Source organism: Pinus tabuliformis, chromosome 9 (assembly GCF_031772625.1).
Source record: "Pinus tabuliformis cultivar Carrire ecotype Pingquan chromosome 9, CPIR1, whole genome shotgun sequence".
Taxonomy (NCBI): domain Eukaryota; kingdom Viridiplantae; phylum Streptophyta; class Pinopsida; order Pinales; family Pinaceae; genus Pinus; species Pinus tabuliformis.
This window is the reverse complement of record NC_142307.1, coordinates 532,866,966-532,894,315: the sequence shown is the minus strand read 5'-3', so window position 1 is coordinate 532,894,315 and position 27,350 is coordinate 532,866,966. Positions and strand designations below refer to the sequence as shown.

The following is a 27,350-nucleotide window of genomic DNA, read 5'->3' as shown; positions in this document are numbered from 1 at the left end:
CTTTCTTCAAAGAATACAACTCATATACGGATTTTAGTTTGATGTAGCGGTTATTGCATATGCTATTGTTTACATGCTTTAAAACTAAACCTGTTATGACTTTTAACCAGCTTTTAAGTGAGAATGTGAATCTACTCAATTTAACTTATGCGAGTGTAACCCATAACAGAATACCACAAACAAAAGTCAAAGTGATGTACCATAAGAAGCTGTAAGAAATATTTGCTACAAACTATCTTAATAGAAATGGTCAAACATTAGGGCTTTCTTAAAGTTGCAATATGATGGTATATCATCAAGACGTGACTAATTAGTAATTTCTATCCTTTCTGATTTATATACCAAAGAAAAGGATTACCTTACTAATGCCACGACAGAGAATTGGGTCCACTCCAAGCTCTTCTGCATCATGCACTGAGTGACGAGTTTCCCAGGATGCAAGGCATGATTGAACCTTTTCCTTCTCAATTTCAATATCTTCAGTCTGTTGTTCCTCTGTGGGTAATTCAGGTTCCTCTCCAAGACCATGTGACTGTGCATCTCTTGATTCTGGATTAAGCATATAAGATTCCAATTTCCAAAGACAGAGAAAGAGGAGTAAAATGGATATCACAGCACCCAGGACACTTGGCATTATAAATCTATTCCATCTGAAAAAGTAGAGAATTGTTGATGATGAGGGAAGAAATCCATTCTGCCCCGTAATATCGTCAACAGAGGAAAGCACCATATGCAAGCTTGAGATAAGAGTGTAGGGAGGATCAATGATACTGAGTAAAATGTGCCAACCAACTGAAGCTAATTTACCTGCAAGTAGGAATACCGTGGCATTAAAAACTAGACCATGCATATTTACTTCCTGAAATTACTTCAAAAAGAAACATTAAAACATTTACCTACTTAAGTAATATCAACATGGAAGATGATTACAATAATGTTCAAATTTTGTGTGGTAATCATGGTTTCGTTCACTTGGAAAATAATATCCTTGTTATCAACAGTCAATATCTACCATAGGTGATATAATCTCTGATTAATTGAATTAAATACCAATGCAATCAGCAAAATGACTATTTGGAAATAATCCCGGCTATTTCGTTTAACACTACAGGTGCACCAATACTGGCTGAAATTGCCCGATATTTCTGATTCCTGATTGTTTCCCTATCATTGCCAATTTAATCTTTTTGGGACCCTCACCAATTGATTGTCAATTATGATTACTTCTTCTATCATATGTACAACTATCCTTGAACGTTGCATATATATTTTTCACACTTTTAAACATTTTTAACTGATGACACTTATGTTTGTCAATTGTTAGGTTTCTGGCTATCAAATTTTCTTCATGTTTTGGTGCTCTTTTGTTTTCAATCTAAATAACAAAACCAACTGCTCTTTACACAACTTTACACACAATTTCTGTAAAACAGTACTACAGATTTATTAAATATAGCTGTAGTATTGCACATTTCTCCATAAACATTCCATGAAGTGCAGAACATAGTAGCTAATATAAATTATCTTGAGAATATCAGACAGCCAAAAAAATAAATCTAGAAGTGAAGGGCAAAAGAGAAATTTCAGAAATGTAGTTTCATTAAGGCCCTGATTTAAAATTTATATAGAAGCAAGAGAATTAATCTCAGATGATTTTTTTTCTTTCTGTTTTGAATATTTACGATCAGAAAATAAAAAGGAATTCCTAACCTCTTCTGAAGAGCTATTAACATAGAAATAAAAGCAGAGTACTCTGTTTGATCCTAAGTTGTGAATCATATTGATTGTGTCGTGATGAATTATCTCACTACCATGCATTGTGATTTTCTGATCACAATGCGTTGTCCTTAAGTGCTGTAATGGTGTCTTTAAACACCACCCATCATAACAGAACAAGATTAGTCTTCTGTTTATTTCTTTTAGATTATGTTATTTGTTTTCTGTTCAGGTTCATTCCCCAACATGGTATCAGAATTATCAGTTTTAATCTAGCCTTGTTCTCTTCAAATTGTGCTGAGTCAGATCTTGTAGTGATTGACTCTGGGTTGATTAATTTGTTCACTAGAACCTATTTGAACTGTTCAGATCTACTAGAATTTTGAAGATGGCTTCCAAGATAATCTTGTCATTTTGAATGGACACAATTATGATATTTGGGCATTAGACATGGAAACCCTGCAAAAGAGGAAAGGGCTTTGGAAGTATACAAAGACCACCATTCCAGAGCCGAAGGATGACCAAATGAAGTTTGTCATCGATGGAAAGGATGACGAGGCTGTTGGGGTCATGACAACCTATATTGCTCAAGAAATTTGTTTTCATACAAGCGGGATTGGCTATCCTCATGAGATCTGGAAGATGTTGAAGTTTGACAAAGTTGACAAAAGTCAAGTCATGCAGCAAGAGAAAGGGTTGATCTCTCTTCATTCCCATTCCTTTGAAAGGATTGAGAGCTATTTAGCTTGTATCAAGGAGCTGCGGTTGATGTTGGAAGAATGTGGGAAGAATTTTCTGAAAAAATAAGGGCAACTCATTGAACTGATCTTAATGAATATGAGAATACCTTATGATGCATTTCATTCCTCATTCTACACCAACTAGAGATCGCATAAGGAAGATGGCAAGGACTACACGTTTGACATTTCTTTGTGATTTGTTGGTCAAGGACATGTTGACCATTGGAGTGGCACTTGATGATTATATGAAGACTCCATGCCCAAGGATGTACCAAAGGACACTTGTACCATCAAATATCATCAGATCACTAGAGTTTTTAAACTCTACTTCTACTTCTCATCATTTTCTCTTGTACCCAGATTCCACACCCTGTGGGGAATTGTAATAAGTGATGCTAGTAATGATGAGTTTTGAGTCTATAACAGGCCTAGGTAGCTTGGGACCTTGCCAACAAGTGAGTATTACTCTGGGAGGTTTTTTTCACTTGGTTAATTATCATCTCCCTACCAGGACTTAATAATTAATCGAGTTTTTTCCTCCAAATTTACCCCAAATCCAAAGTACGGCTTGATGGTGAGGCCTTGGGTGAGTCCTAGTGTCCAGAGTTGATGTATATTACCATACTAGATAGATCACACAAAAAATTCCGTGGAGTTTGGTTAGTTCTAGGTAGTCATTTTTTAATATTTTATATTTCTTGCTAGTCAAAAATCGCAATAAAAATTGTATATGTAATGTAATAAGTGTTGTTTAGAGAAGTTGTATGGCGTAGGAGTAATAAAAATTACACCTCTCACCCTCAACTTTCTACTACGACACACTTTGACGGGTTAATAATGTGTTATGGACCCTCAAAACCCACATTTCCTAAGTTTAGTGGAAATTGTGGCATTTAATTAGGCTAGAATTAAATAAAATAGAGAGAAATAAATTATTCCATGTGACAGAATGACATGGAAATGACTTGGAAATTATCCTAAGTCAAAGAGTTGAGTCAAGGGACATGTGGAGGATGACTGAGCACACTGCATCATAAATACACCATTATTTCATAAAATCGAATTTCCCAGAGATAAAGCAGCAGTTGCACATGTGGAAAATCGAATTAATTAGAGGAGCTCATGCATTGAAGGAATATTCAATGGAATATTTGGACTGAGGATTTCGTGGGGACTTCTCTCACTGTTAGCTCGAGTGCTTCTACACTTAGCACTTCACTTTGGAGGATTACGAGTTTCACTTTGGAGGACCACGAGTTTCTCTTGGAGGAGATCACGCAGTTCCTGGGATCTATGCAGAGCTACCTTGGGATCATCTACAAATGTGGCATCACTTAGTTCGAGTTTGCATTTGTTGACTGGAGTTATCACGATACTTGGATTCACTCATGGATGAGTTTACTATGCCATATATGGAATTCGATTTCCCTTGAGGTGCACATATGGAATTCGATTTTGCTTTGGTGTCTCTATCTTCTCCACATCGAACTTGACTTATCTTTCCTTAGCATTTACTCCAAGTTTAGTTTTCACGTGCATTCTTCCTTGGGATTTGCTCCCAAATCTCTATATAATGAGACTATGGGCTCTCATATTGTATTATGTTATGAGCTATTGGGCTTGAGGAGATTCTGCCTATTTGTACTTGCATATTTTTAATATTTTGTGATACATGGCTTATGTTCTCTTGGCGCTATGAGGAAAGATTTTTGTTTTGTGTGAAAGAACCCATCCAGAAGTGGGGGAAATATTTACGAGATCAACCAACTCCTAGAGCCACAGCGATTCAAGACTTTGACATCATCCACTCCAAAGCCTTCCATCCAATGAAGCAAGAGAGAGTTTCTTTACTCTATAGTGTTGATTTGGGGTAGCATCGGATGTGCTCTAGCCACGAAAATTGGTGGAGAGGCTAAGGCACATGAAATCTCCAATACCCAAAAAGGGTTTGGGCAAATTCTAAACAGTTCGGGAGATGTTAAAATAATTAATATTTTCAATGGAGTCCCTAAGTCTAAACTTAGGGAAAATAAAATATTAATGTGAATTAATATAAAACTATGTTAGAATGGTCCAAAAGTCATGGATCAAGCCCGATCTAATCTTAGCCTTTGATTAGGGACTTAATCTTGGTCGTTGATTTGTCAATGAGAAAAGTATAAGAGGAGGCTTGAGGGTCACTTGGAGAACACACCAAGAGATCAAGATTTCGACTTTCTGGGGCTGGGTTTGTTGAGAAAGTTGAGAGAGTGATCAGAGTTGCAGCTGAGGGGCAGTGAATATAGAAGCAGAAAAGCAGAGATAGCGCCGAGAGGATCAATGCAGTAGCCGGAGAGAGGGGCATAAAAGTAGCCAAGGGTTCACGCAGAGCCAGCTAGGGCTCACGTAGAGGTAGCCAAGAGCTGCGTAGTGCCTCAGAGGGCCAGCATGGGTGATGCAGAGGGCCAGAGGGCTAATGCGTTGCCTCCAGAGGTTGACGCGGGCCAAGCCAAAGTGACACTGGGCTAATGCTGGGCCAGAGAGAGGCTGACACAGTCCCTAGAGGCTAACGCTGGGGTTTCGTGGGGCATATTGGAGCTATGGAGCTACCAGGTTGTTTATCCGGGATTTCAGCCGGAATATCTGCTTCCGAGTAGACAGGAGCTACTGCTGAGATTTTTCTTTGTTGGGTGAGCTGGATTTGGCACCCAGATTCTATTTTGAAACTATTTAATAAATCAAACCCTCAGATAGTTGCACCGATTTTCCCGCATTGGGTTTTTCCGGGGACATTAGTCCAAAAACAACGGTGTCACTTGTGTGCTTGTTTCTATTTCCTTCAGTTGATGATCTGTAATGTGTTGAGCATGTACTTGTATTTAGTTCCAGTATTTACATGGTAAATAACTTGTTAATTAACAGAACAAGTAGGTAGGAATAAATTAGTAAAGTGCATGAAGGGTTTTTAACATGCCAGACTTAGAAATTCCAACATATAGTTATTTGATCATCATTTAAATACTTATTTGATTCTAGCTTTTTTCAGAGTCATATTTGCTATTCAAGCGCTATCATCAAAACTAGGAAAGTATGGAGGTTTACTCCCAATACTTGAGCTAATATTTTTGTACATTAAATTTGTATTCTAGTTTGTTGGTTTTGATTTATTTTCAACTAATTCTTGGTTTTCATTTTGCAACCCATAAGCTTGAAGCATTGGACAACAAAGAGCTTTGAGGAGAGACATTGAGAAACTACTTACTTGTGTGCATGCAGGACCCCCTCACCCATTTCAAGGATCGATTTTTCAAGGGAAATCGTGAGCACTCAAGGGAGGCCGTAAGCATTTCAGGGGAAGGAGAAAGTTCACTTACGCCATGGGCCTTATTGAGCCTTGCAACTATCTTTTTGAAGGGCCTTATTGAGCCTTGTAGCTTGTTGTTGTATATTTTATGAGAGAGAATGTAGGCTTGTTAAATTTCTGCAGTTTATAAAGATCTCTCATATTGTGGGTAGCCCTTTAAAAACATTTTAATCCATCTCAAGCACTAATAAAATAAAATTTATGTTTTGAGGGAGCTTGGGATTTTTCCCATGGCATCCCCCTTCCTCATTTGAGGAGGGAATTTTTATGGTTTGACTAATTTTTTGCTTCTAGTTTTCTTAACTTCTAAACACTTAACTTCATACTTAAGAATTAATTCATTCCAATCCACATGCAATCTTTCTTGATTTTAAATCTCTCACATGCATAAGCTTCAACTTTATTGAGAAGTGTTTTCGGCGAAAATCACATCAAAATTCATTTGTCAATGCGTTTCAAACCAACAAGTGTGGTTCATCATCAGGACAAAATGAAGAACCAGATCATGGCTACAAGTTAAACAGAGAAAACAGATCATTCAACAGCTAGAAAGAAACAACTACATTTGACCAAGGAAACGGCTACACAAGACTGGGCAACAACTATACTTGACTGGACCAAGAGATAGAGACTGAGCAACAACTATACTTGACTGGACCAAGAGATAGGGAAAGGAAAATTAATTAGTTAATTAATTAATTAATTAGTTTGTTTGTTAGATAACTTTATTTCCATTTGTAACTAAATATATTTGCTTGTATTTAACTAGAATGAACTTAAACTAAAAACTGAAACCTAATAAATTAATATACTCTTTATTATTTTAAAACTACATAAACTATATAAAGACTTGTATTATTATAGGAATTATGATAGGAAATATTAAGAAAAAATTAATAAATGTTTATTAATTAGATAACCTAATTAGTTAGTTAAATATTTGACTTGTTTCCTAAGTTTATTTATATATATGTAGTATTTTCTTAACTTAAAACTAAATAAAATATATAAATTTATGTTAATTCTGTAATAGGAAGAATTATGAAAAAACTGGGATAAAAATACAACTATTTATAATTAATTAGTTAATTTGATTATTAAATTTATTTATTTATATTTATCTACTAAAGGTAAAATGGGATAAATAGGGATTAGACCTAACTGTTTATCAATTAATCAATTAATTAATTTTTATTTTATAATTCTTTCATTTATGTTTAATAAAGCCAAGTAAGGCATAAAATTTTTATAACTTAAACTAAGAAATATAACCTAATAACTAAAAACATCTTACTTTTAATTAAAAGATAAATGAAATATAAGAGAACTAATATGAATAAACTATTAATAATATTAATAAAATGTTGAATAAGGACATTGGCTCGATGCACTACTTTTTGGGATTTGAGGTGTGGCAACAACCATGAGATATTTTCACTAGGCAGGGCAAGTATGTAGTGTAGATCTTGAGGATATTCAGGATGGAGGATTGCAAGTCTGTGTCGACACCTATGATCACTAACTTGAAGAAGATGAGTGCTTCTGAAGGTGAATTAGTGGATCCCACACTGTATAGGCAGTTGATATGTTTTTTGATGTATATGGTCAATGCTAGGCCAGATATATGTTATGTTGTGAACACACTTAGCCAGTTCACGTGGAGCCGAGACAAGTTCATTAGGTGGCAGCATGTGCTAAGATACTTGTGAGGGTCAATACACATTGGACTAAGATATGTCAGAGTTGGAGGAATGGATCTACAAGGGTACACAAATTCTGATTCAGTAGGGAGTGTGGTAGAAAGAAAGTCCACATTAGATGTTGTTTCAGCTTGGGATCAATCATGATCTCATGGTTCAACAGGAAGCAACAATCAATGGCACTCAGTTTAGCAGAGGTAGAGTACATGGAAGCGAGTATGGCCAGTTGTGAGGCAGCTTGGCTTTGCAAGATGCTTGCGGGAGTATTTGATCTAAAAATGGGGCCTGTTACGCACCATTTTGTGGGTGATATCCCTAGGAGAAATTTTTTCTCCAAGATGGTCCTCAACCATCAACCAACAACCCCTTGCAGCCAGCAACTAGCTCGTTGTGCCATTTCTCCGCTACCTGAGCCAGCCATGTGGTCCCTCACCGATCTGTTATGATCGTATGTTTGAAGGTGGGCCTCCCGAACCTAAAGGTTGACCTTGTCATTCGGTAATTGAGTATTGTAGTTTGCTTATTATGGACACTTCTGGGCATGGATTAATGGGGGGATTCAGCAGAAAGAGTGGGATACTTTTGTGCTCTTGTACCTTAGACCTCTTTTGGATGCTCTCTTTTACTGACCCTTGGCCTTTAGGGATGGTACTACGTGCGAAACCCTGATTTTGGTTGCGTGGTCCCACTCCCTCATCCATATATATTACTCCCCTTCCACTCGCTATAACCCCATTCGTCATTTCTCCCACCTATGTCCACATTCCTCCACTGGGTCCACATAAGGTTACCCTTCCCCTTCCCCTTGACCACACATTGGGTCGGGCCTGGAATGATGCCTCAGATGTTGATGCAAGTAAAAAGAAAAGTAAAAGCATAATTGGCCACATTCAACAGGAAAATGTATTACAAAATGCAAAAGATGGTCGAGACAAACACATTTAGCATGTGGGCAATATCCAATACATGAGCTCTACCCCACCATCATGGCCATCACCCTGGTTCCTACAGGCCCTAGATGAACCTCCTTTATCATTTAGGAACCCATGATTGTCCAATCCCTGGTGGGCAATGAACCACCCTACCTTAAAGTGAGTAACCACTCCTATATCTCACACATCATGCTCTTACCTCTTGAGCCCCGAGCAATCAATTAAGAAAATCATAAAAGACATATAAAGAAGGGTGGAAAAATCAAGGTCGTGGCACCTCATGTACCATGATTGCTCCCTCCTATAAATTATATACCCAAGTGTGGGCTTCCCTTGTATTAGCTACCCTTGTAACCCAACCATAGTTTTTAAAACTGGAACCGGTGACCGGACCGGTCCACTTAATGAACCGGTTTACCGACCAAAACCGATCTAACTGGCACTGGTTTGGTCTAAACGAACCAATTTTAGAAAAATACATTAAATAATTAATTTTTAATGAAACAAAACTATTTTTAAGATTTAAAACCATAATTCCAAGCCAATAGAGACAAAATATGCAAAGTTTGCTCATTTATATACCATGTAAAGGTGAATATATCAAAATGGCATCAAGTGCAATACATCGACAAAATAGCAAAATACATAAGCAATGAGGCTCTAAATGGCCTATAAAGTCCAAAAACAATGTTGCAAGCTATGAGGCCATTGGCCTACTACAAGTCTACAGTGTACACATGATCAATCATCAAGTTCATCACCACTACTAGCCACAAGATCATCATCAGGAGCTACATAGACATCATCTGGTTCAGAGTCTGAGGATGCCTCAGCCTGATCTGCAACCTTAGTATCAATGCCACCAATAACAATAGAAGTGGACCTAATGGAAGCACGAGTTTGTCGACCTGCATGACTAGTTCCTTCCATTGGTTCTTTGCCTTTCCTTGTTGCTGCTACTGATCCTGGTTCTGATGCCACCACATAATTTGCTTCAATCCCCACTAAAGCCATGTCAATATCAAAATCAGCCTCAAACACAGGTTCTTCAGTCTCCTCCACCCATTCTGATATTGGATCAATATTGTCCAACACAATGGGATTTAGATCAGGGGTTTTGCTCATCATTTGGAGCTCCGATTGCATTTATTGTTTACCACCAAACCATGAAATCCTGAAAACCATTAAGTCTGCTCAACTTTGAATGAAATCTAAAATTCTAGTTTCTCCATATGAAATCCAATGAGGTCGAAACCACTCTCAAACATCCTGAGTCATTTCATGGTAATGTTAAAAATTTAAGTAGGCATGTTTTCCTTGGAGGGACAATTTTTGGAGGAAAACAACCACAAATTTCCCTCAAAACAGCTTCAAAACTCACAAAAATGCATTTTGTGGGGGTCATACTTGCCCTGGCAATAAATCGGTCGGTTTAGGACAAAACCGACCGGTTTGACCATAAATTGGCCGGTTCCGTCCTAAACAGGCCAGTTAGGACCGGTTAGCTCCAATTTTTGGCCAAACAGGGTGTCTGACCAGGTTTTTTGACCGGTTCCAACCGGTGGGCCTACTAACTAGCCAGTTAGACCGATAACTTGTTAGCTGGGCCAGTTTTGAATACTATGAACCCAACATGTGACCCAGGGCTACCCCTTTCATTCACTACTCCATTCATCCCTTTATCACATGCCACCACACTTTAAAGGATGTACCTTGGACATACTATCCCCTTTAGAAGTGGAAACCACCTAATAGGACTTGGTTAACCCCATTTGGAGCTTGGAGACATTAGCACATGCCAAAGCCAACTATGGAAGGGCATGCCAATATGAAGTCCCCACCTATTGTCCATGGTTTGTAAGCTCTTTTACTGAATTTCTTTGATGACTTATTGTACTGGAAGGCTAGGGGACGCATTGGATTTTATGTAGGATTGCAGGTGGTCTCCACTTTGGGTTTGGTCTCCCTATATGGGGTCCTAACTCTCCAGATGGCTACATTGGCACATGTAGGGTGTGTCTAGAGAGCCATGGGCCTCCTCAGCAATAGACAACAGTCCATGGATCCCCAAAGATGTTCAGGGATTGCTCGAGTTTCATCTATTGGACGAAGAAGTTGCACCTAGTTCACCATGTCCAGCCAACTCCACAGTTGTATCATGCACTTGGCAGATGACCTAGGACCTGTATGATGTTGTGGCATCAATTACATCATCATCCAAGGCCTTGCAGATGGTCTACATGTATCTTCAATCTACTTGGAGACCCATGAGGACACCTGTGTGCCCCCACACCCATTGGGAGCACCACAGGTTTATTATTTGGAGAACAAGGGGCCAACCCCTTGTCCACTACTTTTGGGAGTCCTATTTATCATTATGGCACCTATGGACTTCATCAGGTCTCTTAGAAAGCCCAACGACATGTACTACTGATCATTCGATCTCTTGAGAGGCTTATTCTTTTGTTTATAAGCTAGTTTGGTGGGCTTGTCACCAAAAGTTAGTTATTTTGCACATTATTTTATTCTAGAGGCTAAATCGAACTCATTAGAAGAGTATAAATACAAGTGATGTGAATTCATTTTAGCATCATCACTTGGATTGGACTTGTATCTCTCTTGAGAATTTCGCTATCCTTCTTGGAGGATGAATTTTGGAGCATGCAATAAATTTTGATGTTTGGATTATTTTCTCTTGTCTTAGAGCTTCTTGATTGGCAAATTCTTGATGGTTGGATATACTCTTAATCAGTGTTTTACAAAACGGACTCGGATTCGGACTCGGCCGAGGATCGACTCGGACTCGGACTCGGAAACGGCAATGACTCGGCCGGCTCGATTTCAATGACTCGGTCGTTGTAAAAAATACATTAAATATTTATTTTTTTTATAAAAAAACATAATTTTAAATATTTTAAACATAATTTTAAAGATTTTCATTCAAGTTTCCATATCTTCTAAATGATGCAACTCCTTGTTTGTTTAGAAATAATTTCAAGGGTTTCAAGAGTATGTAGTGTTGAAAACAGCTTATCCATGGATCATCTCCAAGACTAACTCTTCCCAACTTCCCTGCCATCCATTCCCCTAGTAAGGGGATGCTCCCACGATTGTAGGATTTCACTTTCTTCTTGATCATTCTTCCATAGTGCACAATGATGTATATTATTTTTCATCACTTTTTAACATGGACCCTTTATTTGAGCATTCTTTATAAACTTTTGGTTGTCAATGCTGGACCAAAAAGATTTATGGCATATGTAGGCTTTATGGCATATGTAGATTTATGGCATATGTCAGCTAATAGAAATATAACATTTCTAACTAGTTAGCTTTCTCATATTCACTGTACTGATTCATGAAATCTACTTTGCCAATGCTTCAAATTTTTAGCTGTATATCATATTGGTGGAAATAACATAGTTGTGCTGAGCACCTCGTCAGGAGTTTGGCTAGAATTTAATGCTTGACATTCTCTGGATGCAATTAATATCTGATTCTGCCCTTTTTCACCATCCCATTAACCTATCTGGCCTGCATTAGCCTTCATTGGCCTGCTGACACCAAACATAAGGCGTAGCAATTTTTGGCTTTGACTAGAGCCAAAGACGGATCAATTGATCCACGTCCAACTCTGATAAAAAACAATAACTCTGTCGATGAAGTAGCAAACACAATGGTTCCCGCAATGGCACCACAAAAGTTAGTGCCAAAGCTCTAGCACAAAGTAACGACTGTAGGACCCCTGTTGAAAATTATGTTTCTAAATATAATAACTTCAGAATGATATAACCAGTTACCAGCCTAGATCATATGGAAACTTGAACGAAACGGCCGTTTTTTGACAGGACCCGGCCGGGTTGACCGGGTCAGCTATGACCCGGCCGAGTCATTGGCTGACTCGGCCGAGTCATAGCTGACTCGGCCAGCCGAGCCGGGTCAAAGGCCGGGTCAGAATTTTTTTTAATGAAACGGAACGAAACGGCCGTTTCCGTTTCGGTACGGCCGTTTCGTAAAACACTGCTCTTAATACATGTAAGTGCAATATAATGCTATTTTCTTTTCTATTTTTGTCACATACATTGTTGCTGGGATTTCGTTATACTAGGGCTAATTTACTACATCCATTTATGCGAAGTTGTGGAAATTCGGTTTCTAGATAGTGATGCTTCAAGTATGGGCCATGTATTATGAATGGATGTTCCTAGAGATGCTTTTTCATTGAAATTCATCTTGATAAGCAATCAATTTTGCAAAACGAAGTATAAAGTTCTTGAAGTTGCTGCCCCAATGCTCTGTGAAGTTGTCTTTGAGGCCTCCTTGAGATAGAAAATTCAATGTCCATAGTCATAATTACTCTTGACTCCAAATCTCCCCAAAGGATTAGGCACTAGTCCACCAAGGTGGTCACTTTAAACCTTATTTCTTCTCCTCCATCTTCTTTTCTAGGCCTAGACCATTAGGTCACCCAGGGCATCACTTATCTCACAATCTAGCCATCTAAATACTTCGTTTTTTGGTCCACAACTGTGATGGAGTTTTCTCTAGAGGCCCTCCAAATTTCAAGCAAATTCGACGGTGGGATCTCAAGATATGCAAAACCTAGCTCGGGGACTATTCCTTGCACTAGGTTTCCCTTGGCTAGAAACCTCACTGGGATCATTGCATTACCTTTCATTGAAAATTACTTCCATGATCCCCTTCTCCTCCCTGATTAGGTCAAACACATCATTGGTTGCTCAACCCCATTCCCTTGACCTAACATCGGGTCTGCTTTGTCCCGTGTGGTCCCACAACTTATTGAAGCCAATTTCACAAAGACCACTTGGAAGCCAAGTTTCTTACAAGGATTTTAGGAGCTAAGAATCTTCTTGACAAGTCATATACTCAAACCCTAGCCCCTAGAATTCCCTTAAGCCCTTCCTAGAGAGCCTTTCATCTTGCTTTCAATGCAAGCAAGCCTTATATCTGAGCCTCTCTTGTGAATAGGCTTTTAGGATCACCTCTCATCCTATCATTGATCCATTCAATTTTGTGATCCTTATTATAATGGATCTCCTCCCATCAGTGAAAGTTTGTAAAGAGTAGGGAGCCTTAGCCGAGGTGATAGTGGGTTGTTGCTCCATTGCTGCCCTTGACCTAGTGATAGCCCTTCAAAGATCCCCTTTTAGGACCCCTACTAGTTTGAGTAGTAATAGGACCAACCGTGATCCACTGTGATAATCAGAGTTGCATTAAGCTCTATGAGAATACTATATTTCATGATCGGTCCAAGCATATTGAGATTAGATATCACTTCATCAGAGACAGGATCCAGAAGGGTGTTGTGAGATCGTAGTAGACTTCTACATAGGAGCAGATGGTGGATGTTCTCATGAAGCCTCTAGTGAAGGAAAAGTTTGTTAAGTACTGAGATAAGTTGGGGGTGCTGGAGAATCCCTTCCTTGCTAGGAGGGAGTGTTGATGTGAGTAGCTTTGAAAGGTCTTCTACATCAGTTTGGTGTCTTAGCATGTGGAAGACATTATTTGCCTCTTCTAGTGATTTATGCCTTCTTTCCTAAGACTTAGGAAAAAGTACAATAATTAAAGTAAACTAATTATTGTGGACTATTGAGTTATTTTCAAAGGATAAATAATTTAATTATTTAAGTGACCTAGAAATAATCTCAACCGTTGATTTTCAAGATGGTTCTAGAAGGGAGATTGGTGTTAGGGATTTGGACTCAATGAAGATCACAAAGGGAGCCTAGTGAGGAGGTGAAGACACAACACGAAGAGCACAAGTTGTGTGAGTGAGTCATCACGAAGAGAGAGCAATTTTATTTGCAGTACACGTGGCTCAGGTTGTTGAGAAACCAAGTGCTAGAAGATAATGATTGATCTCTCTTAACTTGATAATTATTTGTGAATGTCTATTGGCTTCTTAATGTTTATATTAAGTTCTTCATCAAGTAATTATACAAATGTGCGAAGACATAAAGATCACAAAGAGACAAAGAACACTAGAAATTAGGCTCCAAGTTAGGGAAAAACCCCACATCGGGGAAAACCCAACGATCATTCTCCTATAGAATCAGATCAAACTGAGTTATCCAAGACCCAAGACCAAGACCAAAATTGCCATAAAGAACCAAAGTCAACCCTCCTCCAAGTCTCCTTCAATCAAGTCAAGGTCAACGAAAGTCAACACTGATCAAACCCTTTGAAATCTGGTCAAATCACAGAAAACTTCGGACCTGCAGTGGAGGCTAAATTTCAATCTTGTAGTAGCCTCAGAACATCGCAAAAATTTTGCATGTGTGAGTAGAACTAGGGCAAAAGCCTTGTCTTTTCTCTCTCCTTCGACTTTTCTCTCTCTCCTTTGACATCGGCTACCTCATCTTCTTGTCTTAGCATAGAAATCGATGAACGATGTGATGAGTGAATGTGTGTCTCTAAGAGGTCGAGTTGACTCATATATATACTTGTCCAAGAGGGTCGAATAACTGCCTCTTAGGCCAACTTCTCCAAGGAGGGCCGACTTGGTCTTGTGTTGACTCTTTCACTCAAAATAAAAATTCTTTTTCTTTTAAAAGTCCAAGACTTGACTCAAATACATTTACTCAAAATAATTTATTTTTCTCTTTTTGACTCTATAAGCATGAATAACATGCTTTGACCAAAATAAAATAATAATAATGAATATAATAAATATGCCAATGATAAAAATTACATTTTATTACATTATGAAGACCGACACTAGTTACATTTTCAACACTCCCTCTTAACTAGGGAGGTATTCATAATGACACAACAAGATACTCTCAAGTTTAAATATTCATATAAGAAAGGATCTGGATTGATAAGCACCAATGATGATTTACATCATCATAGCCAACATTGTCAAAACATCAAGGCCTAGGCAAATACACTCTATCTCTCCACTAGATCAGACCACAATGCTAGGAGGCATAAATTTGGACACCACTGCCCTCTCAAGGCACATACCCCACCCGAAGGTTCACTAAGTATGTCCTCACAAGATTGTTTCCTAATCCACTATCACAATACTTGACACCAGGAAATGTTGGCCCTCAGGATTATTTGTATCTTAGATCAATGTACTTGACTTACGGTGGTTAGTCTTGGTCACAGTATAGATCTACAAAGAATATCAGTTCTAGATGCTTATCCAATCCACCATACTCCCTACCAATGTTCAAGCACTACGCTTATGTTTGTTAGTCCTGGCCATAGTATGTGACACATAGAGAATACAGTGTCCACCCTCACTCCCTCTCAACTAAGAAGGAGATCCTCACTCCCACTCAACCAAGGAGGAGACATCCACAAGCCTAAGCTTGTCTCAAAAATACCCATCCCTTTGCATAAAAAGGAACATCAACTACATGCTTTGTTAGTGAAGACAAACTGTTGCTTCATGACTTCATCTTGCATCATGTCACGAATCATAGAGTGCTTCAACCTTCCTGGTTCTTTGTCAATCTTCATGTAGCCTTGATTAATATCGAATCCAACATGTCATCAAATAGTCCAACAAATTGTCTCAAAACTGCTTGTACCAACTTCTACATCTTTCGCCTCTATAGTGTACATAATTCTACTACATATTTTTCTAGGAAACCATACCAAATCTATAATCATTAGAATTATTTCTCATTAATATCAGTACTTCCAATTCAAACATTGTACCACAAATCCCAAGTTGTATGATTCTCCATGTCAAATTTTGCTTCTAGCTCCCTTTGAAGTCGATATTACTTCCTTCGCATTATCTAGCTTCACATTCTTCCAAGATATTACAGTGAATAACGGCCAACAATAGTATCAACATTAATTCTGCCAATAATTTGTTCAAAGTTCAAACCAATCAGCTATTGGATCAAGGCTTTTTAGTGATATAGCCATATATCTGTAAACTGACAACCGACCTACTAGGAGAATCTTGATAATAAGCATCTTTTGAATTTCTACCCAATTATCTAGAAGTAATATATTTTATCAGCATGTATTGTATTCTACCTCCAACTCCCTCTGAAGATAATGTCTCTAATCCATGAACCTTTTTAGATACTTGATTGCAAGGTCTTCTATGAACATGAGACTCCTTTATAATAAGAATAACCTTCTGAAGTAAGTGAAATTCTTCCTTTGGTTGATAGATACCTCTTTTGAAGCTTGCTTTCATACTGCCATATGAATTGTTTGCTTCATCTTGTAGAATACTTTTGCTTTGTCCTTCTTATTCTTCCATCGATCTAATATGCTTCTTAAATGCCTTGTACTGGTAATATTACTTGACTTATTCTATGAAGTCAACTTAATTCACTGGTACTTGAAACCAAATATCATGTTGGAGAAATGTTGCACATTGACCTTGACTTTGCTATTGTTCTACTTCTATTGTCAATTTGTAGTCCTTGCTGCTAAAGGAGATGATGGTTGCTACTAAATCTTCACTGCAACTGTATGCCTTTTCTAGAGTACTGTGTAGATAACTTCGATGACTCTATTTCTTCAAAACTATATGCTTCCTTTTAAACTAGATCTTCATGACTTCACAATTTGCAAATCCAAAAGTCTTCTATATTTCAAATATGATTGTAGCTATTAATCTAATTGCCAACTTCTAATAAGAAAAGAAAAACAAACTTGCTTGGAAACCTAATATTCGCTATATTCTTCAAAAGTAGAGGTCCTTGTTGTCTTCAACGTTGGGTTTCTTATCAACTCCTTCATCTTCTACTATATGTGCTTCATTTCTTTCTTTCCTTTTCTTGATCTTATTATTCTTAGGGTAAGTTGACCCTGCCACCTACACCTACCTACAAGTCAGTGAGAAAAGCCTTCAACCCCACAAGGTGTGGTTGGTGGCAGGGAACTCAGAGAAGGGGCTGTCACACTAATCCCGACTCTCTCCGTTTGAGCTATCTCCTAGGTTAACTAAGGGGAGTGGTGCCTAATGAAAAGTTAAGTTAAAAGATGTGAGTTTCTAGGAGAGTGTTATAGTGAAAATGGATTACTTTTAAGGATTTAAGAGCAAATATGAAGTGAACAACTTGAAATAACAATGCCAATCATTAATATGATTAAAATCCATAAAATCAGTGCCTTATAAGGAATTTTCTTAACAATTTTAAAGATATATTTGCTCAAAGTAAAATGCAATGCTCTCAAAAGAAAAAACAAAGTCACCTTGAAATGTAAATAAGAATTGTTAGCACAAGATATATAAGATACAAAATGCTTTTGAGATAATCAACTTCATAAATCAAAACATGTGAAACATATCTTGCCAGAACCCAAAAATTAGTAATTAACTTGGAAATGTAAAAGAAAGGAAGTGCCAAACCAAGACATCAATATGCAATTAGACTTGAAACATGAAAAGAAAGCACTTGTTTGAAAGGATTACAATACTTGCTTTTGGAATAGACTTTGCATATGAAAACTCAAACCATCAAGAGACAAGTAAAGTAAATGTAATGGAAAGTGCTCTTGGTTAATTTTATTAATTAGCTCTACAACAAGATTACAATTTAACTTTTCAATCCTCAGACCTCACCCTCGCCCAATGATATGGATTTCACAGTGAGGAGTCAATAGAGGAGTAGAGGATCCCTAAAATGTCTACTTCAACCAACTTATGTTGGAGGCAAAATTTTAATGAGACTTGGGGTCTTTCTACACTAAAATGCCTAGATAAAATGCAAATTGTGTTAATTCCCCAAATTAAAATAATGATACATGCAAATGCTTCAAAGAGATTGATTTGCAATGATTGAAAATGAAAGTGTTCAATATAAGTTGCAATTATAACTTCAATTGGAGGAATAAAATTAGCTTACAAGTTTTGCATGTGTTTCATCAATGAATTAAAATGATACAAGTAATTTGCTTGAAATTAAAATTTGTTTCAAATAGACAATGACAATAAATTGCTCCAATATTCAAGATAACAATGTAGCATAAAATTGAAGCATGTTTTCAAGTGCTCATGAAACAATTTACCAAGGTAAATGGAAACGAATCAAAGTTTGTTAAGAATATAAAATGCTTGCATGTAAAGGATGAATTGCCGGAAGTAAAGTGTAAGCTTGTAGCTCCAAGCAACAACGAAATAGAGAATGCAAAGCTCAAATGAAATTGTAACAAACTTTAACTTAATGAAATGTGATAGTGAGGTTGTGTTAATTCCCAATTAAGGCATGCATATAAGTGAATGAAGTATGAAAGCTTAAACCATGCAAATGTCAATCCACCTAAGAGAAGCCTCCCTCTAAATGGGGAGATAGGATACCATGGGAGAAATCCCAAGCTCCCACAAGCAAGTTAGATCTTTTATTAATATTACAATGAGAAGAGGGCCCGTGAAAGTTCTCAACTATACTTCAAGGAGAGTCCTCACAATAATTTCTTGAAACTTGGACACTAGACCTCCTTTCTTGAGAAAGTAGTGACAAGATCTCACAAAACTTATGCGAGGAAAACAAGGTGTGAGTTTCCTCCAAATGCCCACGGCTTAAAGAGGAAAATGGGCAGCCCTCTAGTGAACTAGACTTGGCCAAAATAAACGTCAAAAGGGCTGACGACATCCTTGGAAATCGAACCCCCAACACTTGCCAAAGGTCCTGCAAACACTTGTTAGATGTTGTGGGAAGTTGCTCTTCAAAATCTGCCACACAAGAGTTAGCAAACAATCCAAACAATGGTTGCAAAATAAGTTAAGTATTAATGGAAAAATCAGCAAGATAAAATGTATATGTACAATTATAATTTACAAAAGGCTAAGCTAAAGAGTGAGAGTAAACTCTCATCTTTGCTTAGCCATCTTCAAGCTCTTAGATAGCAAATGAAAGAAATGAAGTACAATGTTTTTTTTTAAAGAGATTTAAATTTAGAATTTCTCGGCTTGTGCACAAGCTATGTGCTGAAATCGCTGCAAAACCACTTTGTAAAATAAGACTATGTAGGTTCAAAGAACAAATGAGAGCTCCTTTAAGAATGTATCAAGAGTGGGTTGGTCTCTCCAAAGACTTCCCCTCACGCTTGATTCTGTAATCCCAACAAGATGTTCTTTCTACAAAACTTCAATCAAGAATTAGTTCCATATAGATTTAGCAATAAACAATGATAAGAAACTCTAGAGATTTATTTAAAACCAACTAGAGCATTCTATACCTAGAGCATACTTCTAAATCAAATGTCAATGCAAGATAGCTCTACATTAACAAATCTACAAGAGCATATGGAAGCAAATTAGATCAAAGCATGAGTAAAATGAATTATACCAATACTCAACAATTCATCACACTCGAAAAGGAGGAACACCTCATGAATGAAACCCCAAAGTCTTTATTGATATTTCTGAAAGTGTACAAGGCAGCAGCGCTTCCGCAAGCACAATAACTAGTAACAATATCCTCTAATGTGAGAGCCCATGGCTCTATTATATAGAGAGTTGGGAGCAAATCCCAATAAAGAATGACAATGACAAATGGCATTGGAGCCAATCCCAATGTAGAAGTGATTAAACAAGTGGCATGAGGTGACAATCCCAAAGAGAAATTCGAATTTGTTGAATGGAGCTCCAATGCCAAGTGTAAAAATCAAATTCCAGCAAGTGGACATCATTTTCTTCTTCCCTTATGTGTCAAATTCGAATTTTATGGTGGAATGACAAGTTTATATGGGTGGTAACCCATGTGGGGACAATTTCCCACAAAAATCCCCACCAAATATTCTCCCAAATTCTCCCAAATGTACATTAACTTCACAAATTCGAATTTCCAAGCAGCTTTTTCATTTAATGCTAGAAATTCGATTTTATTTGAGCACATGTCTTTTCCTTGATTTTAGGAGTCCACATCACCTTGGGACTTCACTTTAACTCCCCCATAATTTTCCACCTCATTTTCACAACATTTAGCATGTGTGGATATTTATTTTTCTCCATTTATTTAATTTCTGGCATAATTAATTGCCAGATTTCCCACTAAACTTAGGAAAAGTGGGTTTTGAGGGTCCAAAACTGTAACAGTCCAAAATTAAAAATATCTAATTTAACATTAATTTAAATGAGAGTGCCACTTACCTAGCCTAATAACCATGATTTTAATTAACTAAATGTTACTTGAATGAATAGTTCTTACCTGTTTACTTGTGGTCGAAGTAGGCTTACCGCAACAAGGTTTTGGGGACGACTAACCAACCGTAGGCTCAATTGTGCAACGTCTTGCTACAACTGGCCACCCCCGAGCCCTCAATCAACGTTCTACTGCCAGTGACTCCTAGGTCTTAGTATACCATTCTCCCAAGAGAATGAAAGACAGAATCTCGGAAAGATGGAATGCCGGAATACCTCTCATCTTCCTCACCATCTATTAAATAGAACAAAACATTGGAAGGGGAACCACATGCACACACTCCATGTGTCTGCATGCAACTTTTTTTTCTTGTTTTATTTCTTTATTTTTCTTTTGATTTTTAGCTTTCTTGTTTTATTTCCTTCTTTTTGATAGTTTTCTTGTTTTATTTCTATTTATTCTTATTTAGAGCTTTAATATGGTTATTACTATTTTTATTTTTATTGTTAATTATTATTTTTGTATTATTTATTATTATTTATTATTTATTATTTATTATTATTATTAAGGGGAGGGATATTACATACTCTCCCACTTTAAGGAACTTCGTCCCGAAGTTAAGTTGAATTATTTATTACTTATTATTTTTATTATTTATTATTTATTAACTTCATGTTGCCAACACCCTCTGCTGAACTAGTATAACCAGCAGGCATCGAAAGTCCCCAACACCCCGGGAAATCTCAAGGAATCTCTGTCCTTTTTCCCACTTTCAGCACCAGGCTAAGCCTGACCCGGTCTGTATCCTAGTCCAAGGCTGGCCCCAAGGCTCGCGCCTGACTCAGACCTCATCTGCCCCAAGGCAGGCATCCGATCCGGTACTCAATGACCCCGGGCATCTGGCAAGGCTGGCCCACTCCCTCCACAACTACTAAGGCGCACAGCCCCAGGCATCGAAGTCCTTTACATCCCTTCCAGACTTCGGCATCCCAATCCAATAACAGGCACCAAGCCTAGAACATCAGGCACTTGGCCTCCTCAAGATGGTCCCATAGCTCTTCTAGAGCTATCCATCAAGAGCTATACACAAGACAAAGGAACCACTGGCATATGTAGTGTTGATTGAGTTTGTCCCCAGCCCATATGATGTTACTTATTCTCCCTCGTGCGTATGGGCTCGCACAAGATCCTCAAATAAACCGGTCCTCTCGGCCCATTTGTGGAGTCCTGTGAATCATCACACCTCAACATGCAACCCATGCATTAGCTATACCATCATAGTATCATAGAAAATAATCCACATGCCAAGTCTTGCATGTCATCATGTAACATTCATCATTGTTAATCGTAACATTATGAATAATAACGAACTACATGCTCATGCATGTCATAAATTTTTACGGAACTATCACATGCTTCATCTCATGAAATACCATCATAAGTTATAACATCAACATATTTGCAATAAAAATATATCATGACTTCACATAATAAATGAACCATATATCAATAAACCTCATATTATAGCATCATAATTCCTATGCCACGTTATGCATATCATATCCATCATGAGTTTTCAACATTAAATACCTATCATCACGTAGTAAATGAATATGTCAATATACCTTGACATAACATCATAATGCCTATGCATATCATAGTCATCATAAGCATATATCATCACTATTGCAATAAGAACCACATGTGCATCATTATACTCATACCATCATATCATGAAACCTCATCCAACATTATACTCAACATCATAACAGTTAATTAAACCATAACTGAAATCATAGTGTATGATTTAGATGTATCATAAAATTAAGAAAAATAAATCATGATTTAGATGCTCCATAAATATCTTAGCTAAGTTAAGCTCTCCTATTTAGTTCACCACACATTTTTAATCAAATATATATGGAAAATCATGAAACATAACATTTGCAACTTCCGAGATAGTTGGCCCTAGGCTATATTGGTTCCACTGGAACTTGACTTTGGGAACTCACAATTCATTAGAAAAATCAATTTCATTTACTCATATGAAAAAGAATAAGAAATATTATTCACCATCCATTATGATCTAGACTATTTCTTCATTACTCATTAAAACCAATAATCTTTATCTAACACAGTTAGTAACACCAAATCCATGTGTAATTTAAAATATAAATTTAATCCCATTCTCAATAAATTAACATTAAAACCTATATATTCCTAATAGTATTTATTTGTTTATCCATTAAATAAATATTGTTCCCACATATATATATATATATATATATATATATATATATAAGTACAATTTAGAAATGATACTTCCATTTAAAAAAAATTGACCAATAATTTTAAAAATAAATATTCCAAAAATAACTTATCAAATATCTCTTTGTATATTTAGTTAACCAACTTATAATAATTAGAACTAAAATTTTATATTCCACTTTTTAATCACCATCCTATTAATCACTAAAATCTTTTCTTATTTCACCATTTTTATTTAAACATAACCCCTTGTATAAATACATGACCAACACTTTCTATATTAAAAATTAAAATAGTCTAACTTTATACTCCTATGGAGTAGTTGTCTTAATCTTAAGAAAAGGTTTAAACTTAACTATATTAAATTAAGACACTTAATAAAAATATAAGAGCTATATTTTATATTTATTAATCAACACTTTTATTGATTCCTTAGCGCCTCGTTGGGTCGTAACAACCTCAAGTTCGTCTGGGTCGGATGATGTGGAAGATATCAAAGCGTAGATTATATGAATTTTGACCAATCTTTACCCATATTTCTGCACTCTCAGAGCTGCTTTTGCAAAGCTCAAATTTGAGGATGAGATCATTTCATTTAAACTTGCAACTTTAACATTTTATTTAAGAAAAAAAATGAACTTCTTGTAAAGAAACTCATGCTTTAAGTGTTAAAGCGTAGATTTATACGATCTTTAACCATTCTTTAAACCCATTTCAACATTCCTCAAAGCATATGCAAAGCCAATTTTGAGTATGAGATCATTCTCATAAGTATGACTCCAACTTACCAGATCGGGACATTAAAATGCTAATTTAAAGGAAAAAACCAGTGAAAAGACACTGACATCATATAAGCTAATTCAATGCACAAATGTAACCATGTAACCAGAAAATGAAATAACAGCAATAAATTAATTCTAATGCAAATCAGAGGTTTAACCGAACCAACAGGAATTCGAAGATTCAATTGAAGAAAACCAGAGGCTTCCACAAGTCTCCTATTCGCAGCTAATCTCGTGAGTTTAATGTAAAGCAGCCACAAATCCATGTTTAGTGGTGAGAATTCCACATTGTGGCCGTGGAGACCTGGCCTCGAATCCCAGCGGCCACAATTTTACTTTGGCTCCTTTAAAGATCAAAGGAAGTTTCGATCCCCTTTTAAAATATTATCCAAAAGTCTGTAGGAAAAGTCTCATGTACAAATCCGTGAAGCATGTTTGAGGCCAAATTTTCAAGCAACATCATGAATAATAACTTGCATGTATGTCAATATAATATTATATAAATTTTTCAAACAACATCACTGACTAATATAATATTAAATAAAATCAAACAAATGTCCTTCTAACATATGACTCCCTTTTCTTAATAAAAAGGAATGAACCTTTCTTTTTTTATAATAAAAATAGCTTTTTCCGGAAAAAATGAAACTTTCAAACAAGGAAAGGGGTCTCTAGTAGCATTTGTAGGAGTGAAGTATAGTAACGTGTGAGCTAGTGATATGAATGACCGTATGTAGGGGTAAATATTTATTAGAAAGATAATATTTTTATTTTCAATTTAAAAAGTAATTATCATTAATTTTTGTTTGTGGAAAAATACAAGAGAATTTATCATAGAATTTGATTTCATTAATTGTTCACACTTCACGAAAATGCTTCACACACTTTCTTTTAACTTATGCTCGGCCTATCTTTTCCATCCCACTGGCTAATTAGAGATATATGCTCTCTTTCTTTGTTTGCAGTTGAAATGTTCAACGAAACCTACAACTTTGAATCGCTTTGGGGCACAAACTGGGTTAAAAAAGGGCTTCTACACAATTTGGCAATTTAAGATTGTCACAGCTAATCTGTTAGATTAAAATGGTTGATATATAGAGGTTAACCATGTCTCAATTAGTAAAATCAATAACATATGCCTTATAAATCAGCGGTCTACAAAACCTAAAATCATTAAAAGTCATATCAATTTCACTAACAATCGACTGAAATATAAGTGCTTTACGTGAATATAAAAATATTTTCTTCTCATTTAAAGTTTAAAGAAAAAAAAAAAAAAAAACTATAACATTCAAAAGCTATATATCTATTAAGACCGCCGACAAAATTTAAAACTCCAAAGGTATGACAACGCTGCCCCGATAACAGCCTTGATGGATGCATCGGAATCCAAGGATTGGACGTGAATGTGTCGAGGGGATAACAGGGGAGGTGTGGCGTATCACGGACATCGTTGCCACCAAAACCAGAAAAGAAAGGCTCAATTAGATTTTTGTTCATAATCTTGGATCTAAATTGTGAGCATGGATCTAGGTACAATTTTTTTTTTTTTTCATCTTTGTGTAGGCTAGTTATTGTCAAGATTGATGCCATAATCTTATTATATTAAGGCACCGACGGGAAGTCCATAATGAAGCTGTCTGAATCAGTCCAAAAAATCTTGGCGTAGCCCACTCTTCTGGTGTGGGCGTCATCTATCTCAGCCACCTTTAGATTACAACATAATCCCTAAAAAGCTAAAGGAAAAGATCCACATATTACAGCAAAATCTCCAAAAAGCTAAAAAAACTACCCGCGAATTTGTTTCAGGAAAAAAAATGTTTTTCTATCAGCTACTTTTTCTTTTTCAAAGAATAGAAAACAGCGCTTTCATATTAATAAGCAGTAGACTGGTGAACAATAGGTAGAACAAATAGTGTAAGATGCGCAATAGAAATATGAGGACAAGGATATCATATAGTACTGCAATATAAAGCATATGATAAAATGCAGTCCAAAGGCAAGATAATAAAGACAAGCCTCTCTGATAAATCTCAAAACCAATACCAAAAAAAAAACCTGGAGATGTAACATTAATTACCACGCTTTTAGGTTTTTTTTTTTTTTTTTTAAATTAATCCTTATTACAATGTAACAATGATTACAGTCAAATAGACCCTCTTTGTCTGACTGGACGATTTCATAAACAAACATGTATTATTGCATAATCAGGATTTTAAAATTACACCTAAACTTACTATTTGAAGACCTATTGAAGCACATGATTTATCTATTATGGTTTTCTAAAAGCTGTGAACAATTTGGATAGCTAAGCGGAGTCTCTAAAACGGAAATGACCTATCATCCATGCCTAGGTTTTGGCTAATGTGATGCTTTTCTTTTATTAAAATGTCATGGTTAAGCATTCAACAACCATAGCATGTTCCTGCTGAATATCAGACTATCAAAATATGCACACAAACGCTTTATCATGATCAATCATTTTGTACAAAATGAAGCTTAAAAAAAAATTCATCAGAGAAAAAGAGAAATATATGGAACACGTATTATATAATCCCAACTTGGATGGACAACAACTACAAGACGATAATTTGAAGTGCCAAAAAAATTTAAATTGTAATGTGTTGAACAGTGATAAGTGTCGCTGAGATTCCACGATTTGTCATCATAGAACTTAGTTATTTTCACATTCATCATCCCTATCTTCGAGGAAGAAAATTTTCAATTGCACAGTCCTATCTAACAAAAGGAGAGTCGTCAATAAATGTCATCAAATATTTTGAGGCTTGGGTTTCTTGTCACTTAGAAGACTCATTTATTTGCACATGCGCCATAGAAAAGATGTCTCTGTCAGTTTCAAATCTGACTACTGCTTGTTGTTGCAATCTAGATTCTAAACTGTCAATAATGCATGTTTCTTTGATAAATATTAGAGTCACTACGCACAAATTTATATTGCATAACCAGAAAACAGGTCAATCAACAAAATCCCAAAACCCAAAGCCCAAAAACCAAAAGTATTATTCCCGCAAAGTTTCCAATGAACGAATCCTATTTGTAAAATGATCGTCAAATTTCGGGGACTCTTTTGAAAAAAAAAAAAAAATTATGACGGTAGGGCACATTTTGCCTACAATCAACTAAGATAAGTGCATGTAACATACTATCTTTAAATTTAGGAGCTATTTTGTGGAAAAATAGAAACATTAGGTAGGTTTTAAATAAAATCAGCGCAGGTAAGGTGTTTGCTACAGAAAATCTTTACATTCGGGATTTTTTTTTTCGAAAAATTATGAAGGTAGTGCAGGTTTTGCTGTAAATAAGCTAAAATATATGTTACAGAAAATATTTAAATCTAGGGGCTATGTTGCAGAAATCCAGAAGGGCCAGGCAGATTCTGAATGAGATCGGTGAGGTTACAGCACATTTTGATCAGGCGACTAACTCAGGGGTATTCAGGGACAAAAATAGCGGAAAAATATGCTTTAAATAAATAATCAATTATTATGTAACAGTACAAAGTACTCAAGTTTATTGTAAATTTGGAGAGATCTGGAGTACTCATCAGAAGCAATAAAATAGAATCTGCTCGCTCAAGAATAATCGGCGTTCAGGCCTATCTAGTGAAATATGAGGCATTTTGAAAAGCACGAAACAATTTTCTATGGTGTAAATTTGATCATTGCGTAGTTAGCAGTTTGGAGAGCACTCGGAAATTTAGAGTAATGCAGAACTAATATTCTTGTGTTTCTTGTTGAATGTACAGAGAATTTAATAAGATTA

At 36.4% G+C, this 27,350-nt stretch overlaps 1 protein-coding gene across 1 annotated transcript in view; it reads right to left on the bottom strand.

Moving 5' to 3' along the window:
• LOC149149590 (uncharacterized) overlaps positions 1-27,350 on the bottom strand; it is a 528,411-nt gene that overhangs the window by 149,007 nt on the left and 352,054 nt on the right. Inside the window, exon 15 of the mRNA XM_089442525.1 lies at positions 359-807. Within this exon, the coding sequence (XP_089298651.1) occupies positions 359-807 (449 nt within the window). The remainder of the gene's footprint in view (positions 1-358; positions 808-27,350) is intronic.